Below are 27,475 nucleotides of genomic sequence, written 5' to 3'. Positions count from 1 at the left end.
TAACTATGGTGGCTCAGACATTTCACACATTTGAGGTCCAACCAAACTTTAAGATGCAACTGCTTTGACTGGGTTTTCACCAGTGACAGCTCACTTGACCCAACTGGACTCATTTCATTGTCAATATCTTCTGTCACTCACTTCCATTGTGGTTATGTTTTTTTCCATTAATGTGCTTGTGTGAGACGTCGCAGCTTCAACATGCTTCTTAATGCTATATTGGATTTTTGCTAAATTGGGTTTTTGCTAAATTGTATGCTGCACTACAGTTGACATGGTCTTTACTCTCTGCTCCTCTTCATTTACTGGACTGAAACTGGGATGGAATTGCTTTGGCTACTTGTGATTTCCTCTCTAATCTTCACAGACAGTTTCAATAAAATATATTAATGAATGGTCCACTTATTGTGCAGCAGCATCTAATTAGAGTGTCACTCAGTAGAGCTTTTCTAGTCCTGATGACTACTCAAAGCCTGTTACAGTACAGCTTTAATGTCAGACATTCACCCACACATTCATACAGTGTGTCACTGTGCAGCACTTTCTCTATGAGTTGGGGCATTTGGGGTGTCTGTCTGGTCAGAGGACAACCGCTCTTTCCCCTGAGCCACAGCCGCCCCAGTAGAGAACATACCTCTGCCCCCCCCCCTTAAGTTCAATCAAGCTGAAAGAAATGTCACAGCCTCATAAATATTAGTCCTCTAAAAATGCTGGATATTTTTCATGACGATTTCTGAATAAATATTTTGAGAAATTCACAGAATTGTTGAAAACCTTGCTCGTATCTATCCACTGAATTTCAATAAAGTCTATTCAGTAGTTTTGAGGTAATCCTGGTTGCAGACAGACCAGCAGTAATAAAAACACAACCTTCATGTCGGAGGTAATCATGTGTCATCGGGACATTCAGAATGATCCCGTCATGTAATTGAAACTAACCTTGAGCAGCCGAACTCTAAATGGTAACTTAAAATATTAACAGGAAAAGGCTGTTGTATTGATGCAATCCTGCAATTTGAAGATTAAAATATCGAACCATTCCTCTTTAAAACTAGACCTTTGTGAAATATTTTGTTCACTTGTTTACTTACATTATCTAAAATGTTTCCAACACTGTTCAAACCCAGAAATAATCAGCAATTTAAATATGATATGACACAAACACAAGTTTGTGGAATGGGCTGTCCTTAGGGGGTTTCCAATCATGGTGTCGGCTGCAGTGTCCTGTACATAGATCTCAGAATTTCAGGGGGTTCTCACTGTGTACTAAAGGCTCCATTATGCTTCTACGTATCTGTTTCTCGGAGAGGGTTGCACGGAGAGCGGAGAGTCTTTTTGATTTTTACTTCTCCGACGACTGTACGTTGAAAACAATTCACCGCCAAACCCATAGGTGGCGCAACGGAAGACGAGGTCAGAGAAGCCTACCCCATTTATGGGAAGAAGAAGTCCACGTGTGTCTGTTTACCTCTGTTAGCTTGCCTCCCACACACTGAACCATGGCAACTAACAGAACTAAATAAAGTGACACCCAGCAGGTCAAAATGCTGATGTTATCGTTTCTTAGCGCAGCGGTTCCCCGGTCTTGTTTCCGAACTCTGTTGCTAATTCCACAGTTTAAAGCTCCGTGTAGCTTGAAGCTAGACGGAGCTAGCTAGCTCCGATCCCAGCTAGCTCCCCCCCAGCTTCCACACACAGTCAGCAGGACTCCCGGCACTAACTACTACCCAGTGTTTGCTTCTAACCTGGCGGTATTATAGAAACAGTGTCATGATAGAAGTGGAATTAAAGTCGTGACGGTGGGTTTTTGCACTGTTACCACCGCAGTTAGCATGGTGGCTAGCCTAGCCCGCTAGCGCCGTTTTGAAAGCTCGTTATAACCGTCTGTGATCGTGCACACATGCCCTCAGTGCTCGAACGAGCCACCGTCAGCCGGACAACTCAGCTGGCTTAACACACACGTCACATTAATCGTAGAATCGTAGTTGTGTTTGTGTTTATTGTGAAGCAGGAAGTTTAGGGTCCGGAAATGTGAAATCCGGAAATGACGTCGTAGGGAAATGATGTCGCCCTCAGGTCTGAGCCCCAGGTTAATGCCAACCTATTGCAGCGCCCCTGCACAGTGCTTCAAATTGATAACTGCAGTAGAAGCTTATTCACTGATATATGAAATTCTTATTATTGAGACTCACTGGCGTGCTTTTAAACTGCAGTGTGTGTGTGTGTGTGTGTGTGTGTGTGTGTGTGTGTGTGTGTGTGTGTGTGTGTGTGTGTGTGAGATACTGCTGACGATGCTAAGTCTGATAGGGGGCCTGCTTGCATTTACCTCGAGGAGCCGTACCCCAGTTGCAGCTCCGCCAGCTGGCCTTTTGATGTTCGCCATGAAAGCCCCTTATTAGGATCAGTGGAAAACACAATAAATAATCTGTGAGTGAACTCGTGCTGGAACAAACGCTGGGGAGAGTTGTCATAAAAATGCAAACTTCCACTACAAAAGATATCACAGCCAATGCCGAAGGAGCTGAAAAGGAAAAAAGGAATACAGGCAAAACATTTCGGATTCTGCGAACAGAGAAAGACGAGGAGGAAAAGGTGACCGATGAAGAGCGCGGGTGCAGGTAGAGGTCTTCTGTGTGCGGAGGGAAATAACAGTATTTGAATGATGGGTGTGACAGAGGCTGATGTCTGCTCAGGGCCAGAGTGGCTCCAATAATAAAGATACCGAGGCTCAAAGTGGTTTCATTCTGTCTTAAACGCTCCTTCATCTCACCATAAATGACACAAGTGGCTCCCAGTAAGGAGAGTGAAGAATGAAACCTGTATGTGCCAGTGCCACTGGGATTTTAATGGTTGTGTCAATAGAGAAAAATGAGCTGAGCTTTTTTACGTCAGGAGAGTCTGATGTATTTTCTCATCATTCTGAACACATTTCTATAAAAGATATAGTGAACTGCAGGTGGTGGGTTTGTGGAAATTACAGCCCTCTGCTCCCGCTGCACTTGAGAGGCTGAGAGAAATGATGAACGTTGTGTGATGTGAGAAACAGTTTTTAAACACTGCTGTAATTTTCTTCAGACATCAACGGCACTTTTCAACAAGCATTGAAATTATCCGTGAAGCTAAGAACCAGCAAATCATGATATTTATCTTTGGGGTCAGATTATATGAGTTTAAGCACAAAGAAAGAATAGAAAGAATAGAAAGAATAAAATCATGAATCCATTAACCTGGGATGGCATACAATGTTGGAACATAATAAATGAAAAGTTGAAGTTCTATAAAGTATAATCTGGCTACAAGGACCAAATGTTCCATAGGTGAAATTCAAATAAAGGAAATAGCAAGAAACAGGCAATTTTAAAAGATAATTGATACAATTTTATACATATGAATATAAACTTATGTAAAATCAAGTATTATTCAAGGTACAATATATATAAATTATTCATTAAAAATCACTCTACATAATGTAATCCTCTAAATAGTGAGTTTGCCATTTTGTAGTGCTGTCTGAATGTTTAGTGAAAGTTTAAAACTCTATCATCGGCTCATTCTTTCCAATAATGCATCCTGATATCCATCCTATTGTTTAGATTGACAGACTCCCGTTGGCCAGACATATTATACGTTGTCAGTTGTCGGTGTATATGCTCTAACCTTTCTTAAACCAATACCTTCCTGTAAAGAAGGTAATTTGCGGAGCTCACACGAGAGCTGAAATTGCTTCTCTGCTGCTGAGTGTCACCTTTGTCCCGCCTCTAACAGCCATATCTACTTTATACCCTGAACATACAAGCACACGTATGCTTATATATGCATTCATGTACGTCGGGGGAAATTGAGTTTGCTCTAAGCGTGTGGTTACGTGTGAGCACGACACGGAGGAGGATCATAATTTGCTGACTTTCTGGCCCCTCGCCCAGATGAGGACCATAAAGAATCGACGGTGGGATAATGAACCTGGATGACACACCTGCAGCTGGAGGAGCATCTCCAAGGACGTCTCACGGCCTCCTTTGCTCCCACATCTCATTATGACCAACGACTGGTTGGAGCCGGTGATTACAGACGAGCGGTGGGGCCCGAGCTGAAGAGGGGAGGGATCAGGACGTGACCGAGAGGATTCATGTCACACTGATGATTGGAAGGTCAAGAGGGTGATTATCAAAATACTGTTGGAAGCTGGTTCACACACATCTGTGCTGCTCGCTGTTTGTGACGGTGAAGCTGGGATATGCATCTGAAACTGTAACAGGTAATTACAGTCTGTGACATGGGTGAAAGGAAACAGGTGTGGAGTTTTGTTCTTCAACTTTTGGATGGATGGATGGATGGATAGATGGATGGATTCAGAGTTGGATGAATGGGTGAATATTAAAATACTGTTGGAAGCTGGTTCACACACTTCTGTGCTGCTTGATGTTTGTGACGGTGAAGCTGTTATATGCATCTGAAACTGTAACAGGTAATTACAGTCTGTGACATGGTGAAAGGAAACAGGTGTGGAGTTTTGTTCTTCAACTATTGGATGGATGGATGGATGGATTCAGAGATAAATGAATGGATGGATGGATGGATGCATGATGGATAGATGGAGGGATGGATGGGTGGATTTGCCATAGGTTTGAGAGATTCAGGGATAGATGGATAGATGCAGAGATGGATGAATGGATGTATGGAGGGATGAATGCAGGGATGGATGGATGAATGATTTATGAATGGATGGATGGATGGATGGAGGAATAATTTTAATCATCTTATCTGAATCTTATTATCTTTGGGTTGCTGTTGCAGTCAACACCACTCGAATTGAAGTGCTGTGCACGTGTCCTTGGGCAACACACTGAGCCTGGAGTGTCCTAGTGGTGTTTAATAGTGTTGTATGAATATTTATGTAAATGAGTGAATGTGATTTGTACTGTAAAGCACAAATGGTGATATAAAGATAATTAAACCCAGATAAATTGATAAAAATGATTCAATGCATCCATCTATTCATCCATGTAAATTCAGGACAAAAATACATAGAAATACAGTGGGAGTCATCACTTTCACAGACACAGCAGGAAGCAGAACGTGACAGTGCTCCGTCCCAGGAGCTGTCAGTGTGACAGATGTCAGCGTGTCCACTCTCCACATGACCGAAAACCGAATTGCAGAATAAAAAAGGCTTATTTTCACCTTTTAACATGTCGGGCTGAGCACGTTTTATTCGTGTGTGTGTGATACTCTCACTCTCCTCTTCTCATCCCGTCTGATTTGAATGTCAGGACAGAACAGGATGGAAAACCAGGAGTACATCTGCAGTTATATGGGTCTTCATGGAATAAAATTGTGAATAGATTATAGAACGCCACCAAGGCCCAGCAGTCCCCTTATGAAGCTACATTTATATTCACTAAAGCCAGATTTTTATTTGGATCTGCACCAAATTTTCACACACTCTTAAATATCGGCTCCCTCAAAATGTTTGATCCATGAATTATTCTCTTTATGAAAATATTGAAAAAACTTGTTCGCATTTTGCAATGTGAAAGAAAGTGAAGCAATATTCCTGGATCTGCCCCCTGATCATGATCCTCACCAAAATGTAAAAGGTTCCTCCCTGACCCATGAGCACCCTGTCACCAGGTGTCTGTGGAGGACACCGTAACTCAGCGGATTAGTCACCGTGTCATCCTGCTAACAAACAATCAAAATATGCACATATTGAGTCATCGGCTTCACTGAGTGTCTTCAGACGATGTGAACGCTGGTTAACAAGCTGAGTCCAAATATAACCAAGCACAGTGGTTGAGTTGTTGAATGAGCTGGCTGATAGCTTGAATATTAAAAACTTGAAATAAAATAAAAGTGAATGAGTAATGTGTGGTGTCAGGGGAGAGGTACTTGAGTTCATCTGCCTGGAGTGTTACACATTGAACAAAAGTAGGTTGGGAACCATTGGTGTTGTAAATTAACGGTTCTATTTTGCATTTTCCAATATCAGCATGCGCCCCATATTTGTTACGAGTATTTATAGGACCTACTGTAAATTTGTCAGCACAGTTAAGGAGACAGAAAGGAGTTGCCGGTATTGAGTCTGGAGAAATGGGTAATTAGCCGACAGCTGACTCAGGCCACTCGCAGCTTTGGGTGTCAGGGTGGGGATGGAAAAACCGATGAAGCACATCTCCCCGGGTGTCATAAAGCTTTGCTTTATGGCCAGTTTGTGTAGCCTCGCAGATTAAGTTCAAAGAAAGACGGCCACTCTTTTCTCCATGCATCTTAAATCCTGTTTCTCCTCCGCTGGATGTGTAGATCAATTCCTTGGGCTGTGCTGAGATATCCCTGGTGTCAGCAGCTATAGGCAGCTACAAGAAGGTTGTTTTGTGGTGGTGGAGTGTGTGTGTGTCTGTGTGTGTCTAAAAATAAATTTTATAAGGACAATTTCCCCTCATATCTAACAGTGCTCCCAGAGCAGCATGACCGTTCCACTCTCCCTCACTGTGGACCGGCTTTCTTCGCAGGGGTGAGAATGAAAGCTCACAGCTCCCAGTGGACTCCCACTGAAGCCTCCATAGGAAGAAGCAACACTTGCAGTTGAAAAGCAAGAAAATCACAGTCAATCAGAGGTTTGGCTGCGATTCATGCGAGGAGCTCTTCCTCAGAAACTACTTTCAGCATTTATCTCAAGAGAACAGCTCCGCGTGGAAGTAAATGGGCTGGTGTCTGGAGATGGCACGCTCCCTTTCTCTGTTTAGACACAAAGAGCAATTTCAAATGGTGGAAGTAGCAGAAAACGTGCAGCTGTCTAATCTGCGACTATACCTCACCGCAGACAGCTGGTGCCACCGAAGGATCCCGGTGTTTCTAAAGGTGCACAATCAAAGGAGAATGAAACGCAGTGCAGCGTGTGTTCTCCTCAGAAACATATCTGTTACTGCAGGAACATCAGCACCATGGAAATCTGGCTCTAAAAGCAAAGACTAAACCGAGCATGCACGGTTTGAAGCATAAGAGACAATGATTTTGTACCATGAGCCTTTGTTTTCAGCACTAAGACTCATTCACTTATCCACTTTCCTCTGAGGATTAAAGAAATGACAGAACACATCAAACAAAACCGGTTGCAACACGACTTCAGCAGCTCCATGGATATACATGTATATTACTTATAAATTATTTATTTTTTAAAAAGTCTAAGAAATATGAACCGTACACTGACAAAAATGCCCAAACATATCCAGCACCTGACATGTGCACATTTGCATTTTGACAGTTACACAGTATTTACAGTATTTAAATATTTACAGTGAAGGAAAAAAACAACTCATACAGATATTTTCTCATTTTTTCAACATCCTCACATAGAAAACACAGCTGCTCTGAGGGAGATTGCACCAGGAAACATATTCTACCTACGACATGTGACATTTTATTCCTCTACCAAAATGCATTAGAGACACTCAGAAGCCGAGCCCTATACTTTATTCTTCTTTTATTTACAAATAAATCCCCCCTTTGCTTCCTGTGTGTCTCACCTTCAGGAACATTACGCTTTGTCTGGCTAAAGGTCAGATTTGCTCTGAAATAGTACAGAGACTCTTGTGTGTGTTTGTGTGTGTGTGAGTGTGAAAAGCCGCACTCTATAAACTATATCCTAATAATGTTTTCAATCAAAACATACAGCAGTAAACCGTTGATTTTATTCTGAATCAGCACCACACACACAATTGAAATTTGGCACTTTTAATGTCTTCAGCAAAACCAAAATAAGCAAAACTGTCATTCTATCGGCAAAGTGCAGAAGAAAAATGAATAAATAACTTGATGAATAAATCAAATAAATAGATAAATAAATAAATAGAATGATGGAATAAATACATAAACAGCATGATTTTTGTAAACCTTGAACCACATCCATCATGTGACTGGGTGAAAAGTCCTGTGCTCCACTAAACTGTGGGACAAGTTTCTGAGTTCTGCTAAGGAGTGAACCCGCCGGTATCCCAGCAGGGCCAAGGTGTCGTTGCACAGATTCTGCACCGTCCTCACGATGTCGAAGCCGAGCCGCAGCCTCCAGCTCTCCGCTGTGGCTCTGGAGTCTCTGGCGGTGGAGTACCTGTAGCTCCAGTCGGACGGGGAGGACACGTTGCTGTTGGTGTTCCTTGCAATCCACATGTTCACCCTGTCCTCCATCTCCAGTCCCGCAAACCTGTAGATCTCTGCGGCCTTGTCCTTGGGTCTGAACGCCAGGTCCTCGTACCGCACTAGTAAGTAGCGTCCCCGCAGCCAGGCTGGTCTCTGCAGGCCGGTTTCTGCAGAGGCCACCATGTCCTTGCAGGTGCTGGTGATCTGCGACAGGTCCACGTATCGAGGTTGCCGTCCGGTCGCGTTCCATATTTTCCAAGCGCGGAACTGATCTGCAAACGCCATCATGCGGGAGGCCAGGATGGCTCTGGGGTCCCGCACCAGGTGGATTATCTTCAGGTCCAGGCGCGGATCTTCAGTCAGGGTCCGCAGATCCCCCACCTCGGGGACCCGCACAGTCTTTATGGCTACGTGTCCTCTTGACAGACACGACATCGAAGCTAAAGTGAGGTTTAAGGCCCCACACTTCTTGGGACACCAGGTTTCATCAGGCTGCTCAGGCACCCCCGAATCTCCTCCTTCCAGGCACACGGGAGGGGAACAGAGGGCGTGGCTGGAGCTTCGGCGGAAGAAGAGGTTTGTGGCGTGGTCCTGGGGCTCCGGGCGGATGTAATTCTCTACGAAGTGAAGGTCACATGTGTAGAGATTGAGGAGGAGGTCCCTGTACGCTCCCAGCAGGGCCCGGCGGTCCAGGGTGCGACGCAGCCTGCTGCTGGAATTAGTGAAGGCCTGCTGGACGTGGTAGAGAGGCTCGAACACGTAGAAGACCCCCGGGTGCTGGTTGAGGAGCTGGCCGGTGAAGGACGAGCCGCTGCGCGTGGTGGCAAACAGAAGGATGTGTTTCCGAGGCAACGCCACGGGAATCCAACTGTCGTCACACAGCGCTCTCCATCTGGAGTCTGGAAGAGGGAAAAGAAAGTTTACGTGTTGGACTCAAACTGATGCCAGATATATTGTGTATTTGTCACAAAAGGCAAAAGGCACATGCACAGCCAGTCAAAGGAGTGAGGATCAAAATTCACTGACAGCTTTTTAAAACACATTTGATCTGTTTGCCAGTTTTAAAATCTGTTAAAAGTCGAGTTATTCCATCGGATAAAAGTGAAAGAAAATCCTGTTTTTCTGTCATGGCTCCAGGAGAAAGTAAACTCCTGAATCAAGCCAATAAGCTTTGAATTATTCAGAGGGTAAACATGCATGAGTAAGTTGCTTGTCTGCTGGTGGTTATCGGGGGGGTTTATGAAATGGAGGATCTCTAAATATAGTGCAAATAGCTAACGTGTAATTACTGCTGATGAGGAGTTGATTGCAAAGGGGATGTTGCTTTTGTACACGGGAGCCCGGCGCCGGCGAAGCTGCAGCTGTGCTATGAGAGGGGATTAATGGAGATAAATTGGAGGGTAATTGTAAAACGGATCACACATATTTCATTTCTCCGTCCTCGCAACTTCTGGGGAATTCCCTCATTTAATGCACCGCTTTGCTTTTTTCAGCCACAGCGTACTGCAGCCGCTCGATTCCTGACTCTGTTTCTGTCTGTAATGATTTTCTTAGTTAATATTAACAATCAAGTGTCGATTGTGTCTGTTAGCGCCCTCAGCCAGTGCTGAAGAGCTATAGTTTGTTGTCCTATTTTTATAAAAGAGAATGTTTTGTTCAGTTTGAGAGCAGTGCTTTCACTCAAAACCCTGCGCTTGCACTCAAATAGCCCCAGCTTGTGCTTAGATGTTCTCACGCTGCTTCTGTTCCCACTTGGAACGTCCACTCCTGTACGTGTTTTACTTTAAGCCGGTTCATGCAGATTTATTCGCTTTATTATAACACTGGCTTCCCTTCGATGTCCTTGAAGAAACGACAACACCTTTATGCCGCAGGAATCCAGTAGATCCCTGGTAAACCATGAGCGGAAAAGTTAAGGATCTCAAGTAATTTACGCTACAGGAACACACAAGATAAATGCCGCCCTGTTTCTTACCCTCTATATTTTACGAAACAGCATGTGAAATTTCATGTGTTTTCTCAATTTGCAGTGCGTCAACGGCTAAAGTAGCCAAAACAAGGGCGGGGCCGGTTCATTCATCATCCAACAGCAGAAGGAAACATCAGAAGGCGGAGGAGAAATGCAAGTGCAGACATTTCAAACGCACACGGAATCAGAGTTTGCACGAGGAGCGGAGCTGCAGCTGAGCACAAGCAGGGGTTATTCGAGTGCAAGGGCAGGGTTTTGAGTGAGAGCATTACAAAATCCTGAGGTGAGATCAATAAGTCCTGCTCTGGCTACTGAGGGGGAACACTCCTGAATAAAGATGGGTGAAGAAAATCCATGAAGAACTAAATTCTGTAACAAAACAAGTGGATTTTTCATTATTTATATCATCGTTGCATTAAACATGAGTGCCCATATATCCATAGCTGCAGCACTACATGCTCTGTTGTTGCGAGCCGGTACAGCGTGTGGGATGATCCGGTGTTTGGAGTGTACCTCTGAGATGTCTGGTCTGACAGCGGTAAGCTCCCTGGCAGGGTCCAGCCAGCGAGTCCCTCAGCGTGCGGATGGCCGTGTACTGGACCCCCAGAGAGGCGCACACCAGCAGCAGCACCGTCTTCCAGGAACACTCCATCCTGCACCCCCCTCTGGCTCTACATCCTTCACGCTGCCAGGAAGGCACAGAGACACACTATGAGATTTCATTTTAATGCTTTTTTTTTTCTTTCAGATTCATACAAGTGCAGCTTCCAATCGTCTAACGCCTGCAGCCTGATACTGAAATCCAATGAGATGCTCCTACTGGAGCTGTTTTTGTTCTGGGCTGCGTCAACAACTGAAAGTGAAGTATTTGTCGTTGACTTGTTCCATCAACATTCAACAACTTCGTCCTTCAATTTGTGTGGCAGGATTTTCAAGTGAAGTAAAATAATAATTTGAGAGAATAAAATAAATAGTTCATAATTTTCCTTGTCGCCGAGAGTTGAATAGAAAGATTGATGCCGCTCAACGCTAACCCAACAGCACCATTCACATGCAGTATGTGTAACATCACTGTTTGGTTCATTATCACATTAATTCAATATCATATGCAATATTTTATTTCAATACAATGGTTCTGCATTACTCTCTATACACTTAATTTAATTTAATTAACGTTACATTTATACTTATATTATACTTTTACTTTTACCTTTATCTTTATCTTAACTTGTATTTTAGACACAATTCTTAAGAGTATTTTTTTTTTACTGTATTCTATTCTACTTCATGGTGCAAACTAGCACAATAGTTTCTTTCTGGATAAATAAAGTCTTAATTTATCTTATTTATCTTAATATCATATCTTAACACTTCGACCTACAAAACCTACATGAAAGGATCTTTATACATTTTATATAAGTTTTGGCAATCTGTTCCGTCCTGTTTGCGTTAAAATAAGCAACATGTCAGACTCTTCCTCATAAACTCTTTCATAACAAAATACAGACTCCAGGAAAGGTTGCTCTTTTTGCAAGGAGAGTAAACAGACAACACCGTTTGCTTTTTCTAACATGAGGAGCTTCAATTCTCTGTATAAAGAGTTTGAAGGTTTGCAATGTTCCAGCACTAAAACACGACTCAATGCTCTGACCTTAGGCGGAGAATGGCAGCAGTAATGTCCCCATCTACAGTAGCTCCACTAGTCAGGACACCGCGCTCACACACAGTTGCATAATTGCATTTCATTTTTGCTTTCCTTTCTTCTGGGTAATTAGCCTCTAGCAGAGAGCTGCATACCCAGATAAATATAGATGTCTTCACATAGATGAGCGGCAAAGTTTCCTCTGTTCACTTCGGAGTTCTTTGCCACTGGGCATGAGAGGGAAATGTGATTCTAGTAATAATGGATTTAGAGGGGGGAAAAATAGGTGCTGCCACGCATTTGTCCCTATTCGCCAAACTGATGGACGGTAATCACATGAGATCCCCGGGCGCACACCGTCTGTCCATCACTCAAAGTGGCTGCACGGAGGCAATCACCATCAAACCCACAGGTAAATATATACATCACGTTACTGAGAAAAATAAATATTGCCTTCCCGTTTGCTTCCTCACCCTCTTTCTGTCACTCCGCCTCGCTCCAGTCGGCGTCTTGTTCATTAATGATGTCTATGTGTCCCTGGCAGACTCACATCCTCAGGAATGCGTCACACTGAGCTCAGATCAGCTTTTGATGTTCAATTATTCACTAACGGTACAACACCAAAGACGTTTACTCCACGGGTGAGAGGGTAGAATGAGCTGGGCTTACATCATGAGCAATTCTGTTTGAGTGTGGCTGAAACACTGATCACATAATGAACTCATCTGGGGGGGGGGTACAAACTTTGTGTGTTTGAAATTGGTGGTTTCAGGCAGGATGACAAAAAACGAGGACAGGGAACTGTTTGTGTTTCGATTCAGAGACTCTTCAAAAGATGCTTGTTCTGCATGTGTGGCTGGTGAAGGACACGAGAGACAAAAGGAAAAGGCAGAGAAATGTGAGTGACAGCAGAAAATAATAAACTCTGACCGAGCTTCTTATCACGACTGAGAACTCGACTGTCACTCAGTCGAGCGCATAACCCGGGCAAAGCCCAACAGTCGCCTTCAATTCACTCAAGCTCCACCAACACTTATATCAGATATCAGTCGCCTACATGTGCCTGATTTATTCCATCAAGATCCATGAATTATTTTCTGGTGAAAAGGATTATGTCGATTTGAGGTTGCATTCACACAATTTAGTTTTTTTTGATATTGGCAGACATACATACATACATACATATCAAGTGACCACTCTCAAACACTGGGCATGCACCTGCTGTTGAGCACATGAGACGTTTGGTTGCCATTTGTGAGGAGAGGCGGTGGACTAGTGGCAGAAACTTGGACTATGGGCAGAAAAGGTCTCTGGTTCGTCTCTGGTTCGACTCCACGGAGAAACAACAAAAACAAAAATCCAAGAGGATTCTCCCTACCCTGTCTAGTGCCCCTGAGCAAGGCACCTTACTCCCCTAACATCTGCTCCCCGGGCGCCGTACATGGGCTGCCCACTGCTCTGTGTGTCCTGCACCAGATGGGTTAAAAGCAGAGGTTAAATTTCCCTCCTTGCATGAGTGTGCATGTGTGTGGGATAAATAAATGTATCTTAATCTTAATTTGCAGAAAAAGCTAAAGGGCTAAAAAAAAGAGGCAGCAATGACGTGAAGTAAAATCCTGAGTCATCGTTGCTTGTTATTGATTATCTCTGATGGTTGTATTTTCCGGGCAGAGGGACATGTTAAAGGGAACCTGATGAATCAGCAAAGGCTATGTCCTGACGGAAAAGACAATCAAGCAGTTGAGTGTGTCTACGTTTCTGCCCGTCCACTGAAATACAGCCCTGAACTTTTCAAACTAAAGCAGTGTTTCCAGGCAGTGAAGACATCAGGTGTAAATCCGTGGAAGTGTTGATGTGTTTCCAAACAAAATCACAGAGGATGTAGTCTGACAGTTCTGCATGCATGCTCCCCGCACAGCTGGCTGACCAATCCACGTCACATGGTTTTGTTTTCCTTTCCAGTCGTGATCAGAAAGCTCTGCTGAGCACACTGCCGCCCTCTGGAGAATGGAAACAGATGCTTCAATGGATTAAACCAATTTGATTTGCAAGTCCTCCTTTGTCTCCGGCTCATAAGTCGTCCCCACACCGGGATTCACAGCAGGAGTGAAACACGCTATGTCAACAGCTGGAAGGGGAGTGCAGGCTTCAGATGGCCTCAGCTTTTGGATCCCTCAAACAATAACAACGCTTAGAGGGGATAAAAGCCTCGGGGACCGGATCAAGAGAAGATTACGCTGTGCGGTGCATGCTCCTCTGGAAGGTTTGAGTTGTAAATTCAGCGAGCACAGGAATCGCTGCTGCTGAGATAAAACAGCTAGCAGCAAAAGTGTTGGAGGTAATGACATTTGTGCAGGGTGCAGGAAAGGCAATGTGCCTCAGTGGAAAAGAAAGGCAACAAATGAAGTTAGTGATGAGAGAGGGACTGAGGGATTTGGGATGGAAGTGACAGAGGGATGTGACACAGCCAAAGATTTTTCTATTAAGACACCTCGGCGTGTTCGCTGATCCTCGGAGGGAAGCTGTTTGTTGGCAAAGTCTGATGATCAATCCTGCAAAAACACAAAGAGTTGAGCAACAGTAGCAACGGGAGGAGTCTTCTGTCCTCGCTTCTTTTTCTCTCTCTGAACCAACACACACACAGACAGACAGACACACACAAACACACACAGTGCCACAGGCTGAGAGCAGAGCAGCAGAGCGCTGCAGCGTGCAGAGGAGCTGCATCTGACCCCGGGGCTACACGAGGAGCTCCTATGATAGCGGAGAAGATGAATCTCGTCCTACATGATTCCTCCAGAACACACAAACACACACACACACACACACACACACACACACACACACACACACACACACACACACACACACACACACACACACACACACACACACACACACACACACACAAACACAAACACACACACACACACACACACACACACACACAGCCCTGAGAGCAGAGGAAGGAAAAAATGAAGAGACGGGTCAATGCTTCACCCTAACTGATCTGATCTTGTCCGTTGGAGAATATATATTTATTTCATAGGATTGCGACTGTGAGTTTTGTTTTAACTGTTTAGTTAAGTAACACGGAGCACACACACAGACACACACACACACACACACACACACACACACACACACACACACACACAAACATTTGTGTCTCCATGACATCAGGGCATTACATTGATTTCCTGGAGACAGCCTTAATCACAGTCCCCAGCCCTTAACCTTACCCTTAACCTTAACCTAACCATAACCTAAGCCCAGTCTAAACCTACAAATAACCTTAAAAACGTGTCTTCACCTTAAACTGCAATGATTTACATTATGGGGACTTGCTTTTTGTCTGCATAATGTCACAATGTAAACAGATTTAGATCCAAACAACATGAGTAACACCTGGACCACACACACACACACACACACACACACACACACACACACACACACACCGTTGTTTAAGTCTAAAATGAAAGATGAATGAATTGGAAAAGATGATGCAAAGTGAAGTGATGATGACATTCAGGTATAACATGTTCATATTGTAGAAGGTGGATGAGTGAGGGAGCTGCAACTTTTGCAAGGTGTAACTAAACCATCGATACTAATGAAGCAATGATTGGATACAAATATAAAAACAACCGTTTTCTACGAAAATCTAATTGAATAAGCACCTGCTGTGTGGTTGTAATGAATACGTTATAAGGATGAAATAAACTCAAATAGAAAACTGAGTCCATATAGTATACATGCAGGTTCTGAGACTCTATAAGTCGCTATAAAGAGAATTAACAGGTATATTCACAATCGCCTCCTCGTCAGATCCCACTTCAGTTCAGCTGCGACTCGCTGCGCGTAAAAACGAAAAATCAAGATGATAACAATCAAAGGGGAAATCCTGCCTCTCACCATGAACGCTGTGCATCAGCTGCAGGATTCCTCCGGCGGCTCCGCTCCTCCAGCCTGCATGTGTAAAAGTTTGTGTGCGCTCGTCGGTGAGGCGGAGGGATCCGAGCTCTCAGGGCTGGAGATGCGCCGTGGAGGCTGGGTGAGGAGGAGGCATCAGCCCCCCCTGAGACCACCAGGCTGCCGGAGCCCACACTCCAGATTGGATGCGAAAGATTGGCTGGCCGTGCGTTACGCGTTCACGCCACAGGGGGTACGTGTGTGTTTTTTGATTACGTATGGGTAATGCATGTGATCTGCACAGGGGCAGTAAATAAAAACCAGGACCTAGATTTCTGTTGCCGTCACTTATTTGATTTGCTTGCAGACGCGGCAGAGGAGCCGAGAGATGCCCTGTGATTCATGCGGGTGTGTGTGTGTGTGTGTGTGTGTGTGTGTGTGTGTGTGTGTGTGTGTCACCAGCTCCATCCAGGCATCAACAATCATCTCAGCATCCCACCACGAGCCCACCAGCCTCCTCCTCTGTCACTGTCCCTGCAGGGAGTCTCTCCATATACCTTCAAATGGGGCTCTGCACAGGCACACACACACACACACACACACACACACACACACACACACAACCACACACTCGTCCCCTGAGATTACAGCAACACACACTGACCTCTACCTCGGCTCATTCCACCGAGGATGGCTGCTGTCACCCCTTCCTCGCAGATGACTCCCCCGGTGAGGAGGGATGTGTGCCATATCATTGCCCCCTCGGGGGTTACCGTGGGGTCAGTTTTACCCACTGACAGCTGCATTACTCCTGGGAATGGGAACGGAATTCATCCCCCCCCCCCAGCCACCCTCCATCCCCTGAGGCAGAGTGACGCCGGCTAAAAGAGTGTCCTCTCTGAGATTCACTTGAGAGATTGGTGAAATAATGTGGCAGCAGCAGCTCATCCAGACCTGAGATGCTGTTGTGTAGCTCCAGTGTGGCATTAGTCGTCCCAGCTAGCTAAAACCTCTTTCCCACCATCATGAGCAGGTATACGCAAGAATTTTTCAAACAGGAATAAACCCGCTAAAAAAGGCAGTTGACCCCTGCCGCGTTTCAAGAGGAGTTTGACTCTCTGTTATTCTTTTTTAAGGTCACAAATTCGCCTGAAGCGGAATCCCTTTTCCACGAAACACCCACTATCATATCATCTTTTGTCTGCAATGTGAATGGACTTGATTGTCGACTTGGCAGCCATCAGGCGGTTTTGAGGAGCAGTGATTGGAAACGTGACACCCAGGTGAACTTGCTTATCTTGATAGCGAGGTGAGAGAGCGCCTCAGTTGTTGGCACGTTCGGGATGTTGAACATAACTCACCTGGGGCAAAACGACAGAAAGGTAAACTGACAGAAAGCAGTTTTACCTACGTTTAAATAAACTGTGTATACTCCCTAATTTTGGTGTAAAAGGTAGAGACGATCTCTCAATTTCTGTCTCTTGATTGTTGTGTCTTGCACGATACAAAACTAAAATTGCTAAAAATATGTAAAAAAAACCCACACACACGATTTTTCGCACCAATGCCCGGACATTCATCGTTTGGAATATCGTCTCCCAGCAAAAGTGCATCATCAGCGTCTAGACTGTTAAAATAATGAAGATGAAGACGAAATTAGCGCGAAGACAAAAGCCAGAAGCTAGGGGGTGTAAGCATTGTTTTTGAGCAGAATGGCTTAACTTGTGTTTAAACTTGGGCAGTGTTGGCTACAGCAGAATACACAAATTCAAAAGAGGCACTGAGGGACAATACCAGCAAAAGGCTTTATCCCACAAACGACAGTAAGGTGCCAAGAACTCCCGGTGAGTGATTCAAGAGCGTCCTGTGCTCCACGCCTCCCTGCGCCGAGCCTTCGCTCCACCCGCCCACAGCATCGATTCCCCGGCTCTGGGGAGCCAAACGCCCCCACACCTTCTTGGTGAGGTTGGAAACAGGCAATAAGAAAAAGTGGAATTTTCAGAGAGCGGAAACCGAGTCCTCCGAGGGCCTCCCTGTTTAGCTTTACCCACACTTGTTCCTCCACCACGCACAAATGCAAAGAGCACAGAATCAAACGTGTGAGGGATTCAGCGCCTCCCTCTGTTGTTTACCCAGAACCATCAGGCTCGTAACAAATGCATCGTCATTCCGAACGCTTTCTTCCCCATATCTCAGTGATCCTCCCCATATCTGATCTGTAACATGACAGCAGTCTTTTATCACAACGTGGATGGAAACGTTCCCTCCTGTTTTTGAATAACCTTGTCACTGTATACCTCGTTTGGCAACTTCTACACCTTCCATTTCTCTTGTAAAGACGCAATCCGTCAGTCAGCTTGTCACGAGGGAAAGCACGTCTCGCAAAAGTTATCTGAGGGAGGAATTTTTGCCTGTGGAGGAAAGCCACTGTTTCTATATACTACATCTCAATTGAGGGAGTGAGAGGGAAGAAAGGCAAGAGGCTTTTTTCAACCCTCCCTCGCTATAAGTGCAATAAACAGGTGAAAAGAAATCTCATTTCACCCACTGGTATGCCAGCAGAGACAGCTAAATTTAATTCAGCAAACAACCACCCAGACACACTTGGTCTATTGCTCAGTGGTATTGCACAGGCAACTTCTGAGAACTTCTCCGCACTTATTGTTGCTCGTTCAGTAATAGCAGTTACTTAATCTAATGCAAGAGTTTGACAGTTTGGAAAATGCGCTAATTTCCTTTCTCGTTGAGAGTTTGGTCAGAAGATTGATACATCCCTCACGAAGAGTTTAATACGAAGCTAGAGGAAGGAGGCGTTTAGCTCGTAGCTGAGGAAAAACACTGAAAACAGGGGGAACAGCTTCGCTCTGTCCAAAGGTGAAAAGATCCATGGAAGATGTCGAGCGTGGGTCCAGAAAGTGAAGCCAACGAGGAAGTGCCTGACACCTGTAACCCCTCAAATGACCAGCAGAGGGCAACTCAACAAAAAGAAGTCAGTTTCTACAGAAGTCAGTTTCTATGGTCTCAGTCTAAATTTTCAAGTCTTCTTCAATAAAGCAAGATGGTCCCATTTAGTGTTAAACAGACAATTAAGCACAGGGCGCATTGGGGCATGGATCCTGAATATCACATCTACGTTGTTTGGTCCAGCAAGGACGTTAATTTGGTGCATTCAATCTAGTTCTGCACCTGAGGCTGGAGATGCTTGGGGCATAGTTCTTTCATTTTCTCCTGTCAGACCACCTGACAAATTGACATCACGCTAAGGTCAGACACACGCCTCGTCTACAAACCAATCAGTGTCATGTATAGGCAGACACAGCCAATGTAGGCGATGGCGAGTGGACGGATGTACGTCAAACTAAATTCTGTAGTTTGCTACATGAATTACAATGTGAAACCAAAAGTAACCAGAACGAATATAAAACAATTTAACGAAACATGAGCTAATGGCGTTAGCTTAGCTCAATGACCAGGCTTCTTTCCCCAATGTTTTTCCCCCCTAATATGTTCTGACTCGTAATGGGGGGGTCATGATTGAATTCTGTGGATCCGACCCCAATTAGACTCAGTTTCTAATTGGGTTTGATTGCTTGTTATCCTGAAGCTCACAGAACTCCTGACCCGACTCGCCTCTCCACCGCCTGGTGTCTCACCCGTCGGCTTTCGGCGAAAACTTCATCCGACCATTTCCACAAACCAAAGCTCTCAGCTAACATTTACTCCGCCGCCTTGTTCCCACCCGGCTTGCCAATTTCGCGTGGCTCCATTTATTAAATTTGGGACAGGACCGGCAGTGAGGTGCTTCACTGCTGGCAGGATGGGAGAGATCCGCTGAGTGACACGGGGGATGATGAGGGGAAGGAAGAGTGTGGGGGAGGAGGGGGGAGCGAGAAAGTTTACACACTCCATCTGGGCGACATGGGTGTGGCTGTGCCGCCTCGCGACGCACGTCGGCCTGATTGTTTTTGAACGAGAGATCTCTTGAATATAGATGGTCTCATTTTCACCCTCCTGTCGGCTGAGATTTCTTATTTCGGCTTTTATCCAACAGACTCTGCACATGAGCAAACATGTCGGCTCGGCTTGCGTCGGGGATCCCTGCCGCCTACAGAAAAACAAAAAAGACTTGTAATTGTCTGCTATAAACATGCAGGTCTCTCTTCAATGAAATTAAAACTTTTGCCTGGTTTTTAACTTTCCTCCTGGCCTCCATCAGGACTTCCACAGAGGACTCCTTTTCTGCTTCTTACATACCAGAAAGAAGCAATTACATAATGAGGCATTTTCTGGTCCAACCGGTTGATAGCTCTTTTTGCTCCTCTTCACAAAATGTTTCCCTCATGATACATCCCACCGACTAATAAAAAGGCGGATAAACTAAATTCTGCTTGTAAACGTCACAAAAATGAGCAGGGAATTAAAAACCAGAGCGAGTATTTGCGATGCTCCTTCTGTTCTCCGACGGTTTCATCACACAGGGGAGCTGAAGTTTTATGGAGTATCACAGCGTCTCCGCCTCACGCCCTCTGGATTCCACGTTGTCGACTTCAAATCAAATCTGCTGGACGGGAAGTCCGGAGGGAAGCCGGGTTTTTATTGGGAGCATTTGATTGGTCCCAGTCTCGCTTGGAGTGGCCCTCTGAAAATAACAGACATAAATCCCTGCATGGCTGCGATCCGACCAGACACCTCCACATGTCGGGGTGTAGAGTGAGCAGACTGCTATTAGTGGAGAAAAAGCCCCAAGTGGCTTGTCTCTAACATTTTGTTTGTTGCTGTTGTTTTTTACCCAGAGGCCTCCTGCTGCCACTGTTTCATCCCCTTGCACCTTCACTCTAACAGCGGAGCTCTCTGGTGCATAATTGGTGCCATTAGCAGAACACATCGCATGCTCTCAGACACTGTGGCTAGACGGCAGCAACAGTGAGTGTCTCTCTCTCTCTCTCACTCTCTCTCACTCTCTCTCTCTCTCTCTCTCTCTCTCTCTCTCTCTCTCTCTCTCTCTCTCTCTTTCAGTCCTTCTAGCTCTTTATCCCCACCAACTGCTTCACACTCACAGGGCGCACAGCCATCACATTTGTGGGAGTAATAGGCCTGGCAAATTACAGCAGATTGGGCCTCGGCAGGCTCAGCCCCGCAGCCGCCAGGGAGCATGCAGCAGACGAGCTGATTCCACCGAGCACGGCCGCCTGATCGCACAGAGAGAGGGAGTGTGCTGACATCCACTCTCTGTGATTCTGATTGTGGCATGGGCGCGAGAAGAAGGACCTTTGTGTGTGTGTGTGTGTGCGTGTGTCAGCGTTAGAGAGAGAGAGAGAGAGAGAAAAAACTTCAGATAATCTTCAAATTGGAAGTCTGGTCACACGTGTGTTCTGCAGAAGTTGCGCGAGCCCAAGTGAACACGGGAGACTCTGAGGAACAACTTGAGTGAAACACAATTTCCTGCCTGATTTCATTGATTATTTCCGTAACTTTTTCTTCGCCTCAGTTTGGTTAAACTTGAACCCGCGTGCAGCTCGGGCCGACACAGACATGCACTTGCAGCTCAAACACGCCCTCCCACACAACACAGATGGTCTGAGAGATGCCTCGACAATTAAGCAGATCCATTTAAAGTCTCTCGCCGTAATAAGCCGAAAGAAGCCTGCTGCTGGATCCCGGTGTTCTCCGAGGCGCTCTGATTGTTCGGCGCCCTGTCGGCCCTCCTGGGGCCACTCGGGGCTGTGACCGAGCCCTTTCTTAATTACACCTGAGAGTAACAGCTGCTCCTCTTCCACATCTGTGTCTCCATCAATCAATCCGAATGAAGAGGAGCCGGCTGTTTGGAGCTAAATGGAAAATATGGAAAAGCTTCTTTGCTTCCTCCTTCCTTTCTTCTTTTGTACTCATCTGATTCATGCGTGCTTCACGTGTAGAAACAAATATTGTTAACATCCCTGATTTAGTATTGAAAATTTTCTTCCAACTCTAACCCCACATTGGTTGCCCCGTCCTTAGAGAATTCATGACAATAAATCGTGGGCAGAAAAACCAAAATTCTTTCTCAAATTCATATTTAATTCAAATCTCTTCTCCACAGATGTAATGCTATTCATACAATTGGTCGGTTTTTAACACTTTGAATGCCTTTTTAATAAAAGTGCTTCATCTCAGGGTTGTGAAAGGAGACAACACACAAAGAGGGGAATTCAGGAAAGGACATGATTTGTAAAGGACGTCTAAATTATCTTTTTTTTTTATTCATCAGCTTTAAAGAAATAAAAAAAGAAAAATGACAAATAACATTAGCTAAAGAGAAAAAATCAGTTTAGAATTTGATCTTCTGTCTTCTGCCTCATCCGTTTGAAACAGCTTCCATATCAGATATTGGCTCGGCATCAATTTAAAAACAAAGATGGAGTATGATTTAATGTTTTATTTGTAGCAGCTGAGCAAATATTTCCTAACGGAAGCCATATTTCCTCTTAGGATGCACTGGCACTGTACATAAATATTTATCAGGGCTCCAAAGGTTAAGTGTGTGGGAGTGATGGAATCTGGCAGCTGAAAATACTGCTGAAGCACAACATCTCCCGATTGTTTTACATGATGGAATAGCTTCATAAATCCACCGTGCTGCCTAATGGCCCTCGCATCATCAAACATCACTAAAGATGTATTTTCTGCTTTTTTTTCTTAGCTCATAGTGTGAAAATGTTGAGCAACGACAACTCTGGAAATAAAAATGATAAATGTAAACATGTCTTTTTAAAGCAGGGACACTGAGAACAATTGTTTGTGGCTGATGTTGCAGCCCGGGGGGGGCAAAAATCTGAAGGCACGGAAAAATCAGTATTTAGTAAATATGCATTAGAAGTGAATCCAATCCTCTCATGAATATTGCAGCTTGTTGCTGCCTCTGTGGAAGATGTGCAGGAATGCAGACTGTGACCTGGCAAGTCAGAGGTAATGCTGCACCATAGAAACACCATCAGAAGCCGTGTGGTTGATTCAAGATGGTGGAGGCAGCGGCAAAGTCTCTACTGGGACATTTATTCACTATCATTCTGGAAGTGAGTTTATGTTATGTTATTTATTTTCCATAAGGTATTGTATAATGTATACTGTTATATTGTATGTGGACAGTTAGCGATCACATCCAACCCGAACTCGAAACCCCCCGAAATACTTTTAACATGTGGATTCTTGTCCGGATCAAACAAAAGCGACATAAGATGTTATTAGTATTCACAGCCTTCTCCTCCTGTTTCCAATCTCCCTGCAAAGCTTCATACCTGCTGTACAGACATGAGAGTATTATTAGTTTTTACTTTTAACTATGAGTAATAAGGCAAAATAGCGTATTTCCCAAAATGCACTATTTCTTTAGCATTCAATTGTTTGTTCAGACAGGGAAACACAGTCTGTTATTTCCTCATTGTTTAGTTCCACGGATATATTGTCAGGCCACATTCCGGGTCACAAAACCAGCATAGAAATCAAGTGACTCACTCTAAAGGCTTGATAAATATTTGAAGCTACTTTCACTACCGGGACATGTATTCACTGTCATTCCACAAGTGAGTTTATGTTATGTTATTTATTTTCAGTAAGGTATTGTATAATGTATACTGTTATATTGTATACTATGTGGACAGTTAGCAGTCACATCCAACCCGAAACCCCCCCAAAATAATTTTAACATGTGGATTCTTGTCTGGATCAAACAAAAGCGACATAAGATGTTATTAGAATTCACAGCCTTTTCCTCCTGTTTTCAATCTCCCTGCAAAGCTTCATACATGCTGTGAGAGAGTATGAGAGTATTATACGTTTTTACTTTTAACTGTGAGTAATAAGGCAAAATAGAGTATTTCCCAAAATGCACTATTTCTTTAGCATTCAATTGTTTGTTCAGACAGGGAAACACAGTCTGTTATTTCCTCATTGTTTAGTTCCACGGATATATTGTCAGGCCACATTCCAGGTCACAAAACCAGCATGGAAATCAAGTGACTCACTCTAAAGGCTTGATAAATATTTGAAACACCTTATGAAATTCCTCTTATACTCCGGCTGTGCAGCATGTGCAAGATTCATTATTCACTGCTCAGTGAATAAAGACCTTATGGCCGTATAATTACACAAGATAGAACAACCTACAGCGTTAAATCAGCAGCAGTTTCTGCAGACTCTGGTAAGATGAGCCATCAGAATTCTACTGGAGGAGTGAATGAACTATTCTTTGAAAAGATATTCAATCATTTTGTCTTTTAATGAGAAAATGGTTCAACACGTCAGTTCAAATTCTCCCAGACCCGTTCAATTCACTTCTGGTGACTACGAAGGCCAAAACTTAAGATCCACATCATTTTTATCCTTATCAAACCATCCAGGAACTACATGTGCCCTGTGGGAGGGAGGCACTGTCATCCTGGAAGAGGCCACTTTCATCAGGTTAGAATTAAAATGTGTTGATTTGCAGTGTCATGGCGTCAAAGGGGACAAGTGGACCTGAAACCATGCCAACAGGCTCAGGTCAAGGGTTCAGGCCGGCACAAGCTCCCTTGTCGTTGCTCCACACATATGCACTCGCTCGCTTCTGGAGAATGTGCTGAAGGATGACTCATCCGACCACATCCCCACTGCTGTAACATCCCTCTCTTGCAGATAGTCAACTGATTGTTCCTGCTGACACAGTCTGATCATGTCCTTAATTCTCAGCTTCTCCTCACTTTTTCCTTTCCCCTGTACGACAACAGACCAGCATCAAATGTGTGCTGTCGAACACACTCTGTTTGATGACGTCTTTACCGGGGATATAAAAGCAGATGTCTCTGTTTTTGTCTGTCTGCAGCTAATTCTCTCAAAGTCACATATTTCCTCTTATTGTCTTGATGAAAAATCTGAATCATTTGTTTTGTTATGTTTTGACCCCCCTGTCCATTCGTTAGTTAGGAGGAATATGAGGAAAGAACTCATAAAATGTTGGTGCAAACTCAGATCAGAGGGAGATTTTTCCACAATTTTGAGCATTTTTCTTTTTCTTGATACCTTTAAGAATAATTCATGGATCTTGATATAGAGTTCGGGGTTAGGTATTATTTAGGGAACAGATTTTTATGACTGTGTTAAATTTGGTGCAGATCCAGATTTGAAATGTGGTTTCATAAGGTGACTGTTATGGGCATCGGTTTATTCTGGCATATTTAGCTTTTTCCTTTAATTTCTGACTCATAAATAGCGTAATTCAGGACACTGTGACTTATTCATGTTTGATGTGGAGTGAGGTCAGGGGGTGAGAAGAGAATCGGAGCCTCTCCACGCCTTGTTATCACGGACAAAGTGAGGTGGGGGGGGGGGGAGGTTTCCAGTGGACATTCTCACCTTCAGCAGCTCAACAACCTGCGTAGCAGCACTAAACACGTTGTTCAATTAAATGGATAATTACACTCTTGTCAAAATGCAAGAATTTAAAAAACACATCTTGTCTGTAACAAGCTCTTCCAGCCGCACAAATCCAATTCAGATTAGAAGACGATGAGACATTTTTCAGCTTTAAAAACCTTTATTCAAATTCATGTGAGCTCGTTACAAAAGAGACCTGGAGCGTTTCAGTTTCCTGAGCATGACACCACGAGACCCTGAGGCAGCCGCTCATATTTTCTTAAAGCATAAACTGCACATCCCTCTGTACATTGTCGGGTACAATAAAATGCACAAGAGAATCGATTAGAACACAGTCAGCGAGTCAGTAATGCTTATAATCACTTCATACTCTATATCCCATTTTGTGTTTTGCAAACATAAACTGCAATATTGGATCGATACGTTTGGCTCTGCAGCAGTGTGCTGCTTAACTCGCTCAGAACTCAGCTACAGCACATATTGATTGAATATCGCAGTTAATGTGTATAGTGTCAGATGAGACAGCCTCAGGTATAGATCCCACACACACAGATGTAAAATACTTTAACATGTGTCATGACCAGTATTTATCTGTTTTGCTTGCATTTCACATTCAAAATGGACATTTCAGCCTTTTGGAAAGATCTAAGTATTGGTGGCACTTTTTCCCCCCTTGATCATTATAGGTTATCAAAATATCTATATACATGCAGCAACAAGGTTCCTGATTTGGGGAATAAAGCATTTAGAACAAGCGCTTACAGAAGGGGAGATCATTTGAGAGTTTAAATACATACATTATATTTACACAGTATATAATTTTACAATAAGGATCCTTTGCTAATTTCTTGCACGATAGTCTGCCATCATCCCGGTAAAATCCATTCTGCTCCTTCAAAGCTGCACTAATCAATATCTTTATATTCACACTGGATCAAATGATAGTTTGTAATGTGAAGGGTTTGCTTGTATTGATAAATGCAGACATTTAGCATCAGCCTTTTGGTCCTCTGAGCTTTACAGTACATTTTGGCTTCTTCAAATTTGTTTTGGCACAGATTCACTCATTGTCCACTCAGCTGTTTCTAGCAAAGAAGCTTTAACAACCTACCAGGTGCCAAAAAGTAGGATTAAACCAAGTTGGCATCGATCAAACTGTTTTGTAGCTAAAGAAGCAGATATGTCTTCCAGGAAATGGTGGAGACCAAAAAGGAGCAAATGATGGCAGGTATATAGAAACCCAATTTCGAACTGAAGTGTAAAACAAATATCTCCTGAGCTGTTAACAGTCAAATTCCTTTAATGTGCAACACGGTACGATGATATCATTATTTTGGGAGTGGAGCTTTAGGTACTTTCTCTGTCGCTCTCCCTTATTGCCATTAAACAATCTGTTGACAGCTGAGCAGCCTGACTGGTTTTCAGTCGTCACTTAATAACAGCCTACAGCCGTACGTCATTTTCCGTCCATCAGATAAGTCAGAAGCACTGTTCACGAGAACTGTGTGATTAAAACTGAAGAGACACTTTGTGACAGGATGGAATTTGGACATTTGCAGTCATGGATTGTTTTAAAAAGCAAAATTGCATTTTGTCAGATTTAACACGACAAATATAGTGTCGGTGTCAGGAACTCAGAAAAGAAATTCGGTTTAAACATGAGAGTATAAAAACAACCATTTCATAATGGAAAACATTTCAATAAAGATGTGATTTATGGACATATTTCATCGCACAGTTAATGTCGGTTGGATATAAAATACCTCGGAGCTACTTTACAAAAGCTGTTAAGCGCCACATTCATCACCAGTTAAGCTCTTAGTACAACCAGGATCCTCAGTCATTTTCATTTCCCTTTCCTTATTTATTTCAGATCGAGATCTTGCCATTTTTTTCCAGATGACAATGGCTACAGCAATCGCTCCAACCACCAGCAGCGCCGCCACTCCTGCCCCGGCTGCGATAGCAGTCACGTTAGAGGCCGGCGGCGGTTCAGCAGCGGGGTTGGCATCAAGGTTTCTAGTCTTCGGATTAGAGGTCTCAGGCGTGATTAAACTCAGGATGGTCTCCTGTTTCAAAATGCACCTGTTCCCGAAATGGACCTCATTATAATCATCATCATCTGGATCATCCTCGCCATATTCATATGTGAAATCATCATCATCATCCAGGAACTCAGGGCCTTTTAAAACAACACACCAGTACACGCCTGCATCGTTCATCTGCACGCCGGAGATGATCAGCGAGGAGCCGTTGTCAGACAGAGTCACTCTGCCCTCCAGATCCTCCAGGCCGGGAGCAGTCTTGTCATCTGAGTCAAGGATGAGTTGATATTCCCCTGACGTCTCAGTGCGGTACCACAGCACTCTCTGGGAATCGCTGTGGCTAACTTTGCATTCCAAAGAGAAGTTCCTGCCTCCAAAGTCCAT

At 44.1% G+C, this 27,475-nt stretch overlaps 1 protein-coding gene across 1 annotated transcript; it reads right to left on the bottom strand.

Moving 5' to 3' along the window:
* Positions 1–7,905: 7,905 nt before the first annotated feature.
* si:ch73-62b13.1 (Carbohydrate sulfotransferase 1-like) lies at positions 7,906–12,262 on the bottom strand. Its single transcript, XM_061077161.1, has 3 exons — positions 12,218–12,262; positions 10,616–10,787; positions 7,906–9,032 (listed from the first exon to the last, which is right to left on the bottom strand). The coding sequence occupies exons 1-3, from the start codon at positions 12,260–12,262 to the stop codon at positions 7,906–7,908; spliced, it is 1,344 nt and encodes a 447-aa protein (XP_060933144.1).
* Positions 12,263–27,475: the final 15,213 nt, after the last annotated feature.

This window comes from Limanda limanda, chromosome 8 (genome assembly GCF_963576545.1).
Source record: "Limanda limanda chromosome 8, fLimLim1.1, whole genome shotgun sequence".
In the NCBI taxonomy this organism is placed as follows: Eukaryota; Metazoa; Chordata; class Actinopteri; order Pleuronectiformes; family Pleuronectidae; genus Limanda; species Limanda limanda.
Note: the sequence above shows the minus strand (reverse complement) of the source record. Positions and strands in the feature narration are given on the sequence as shown.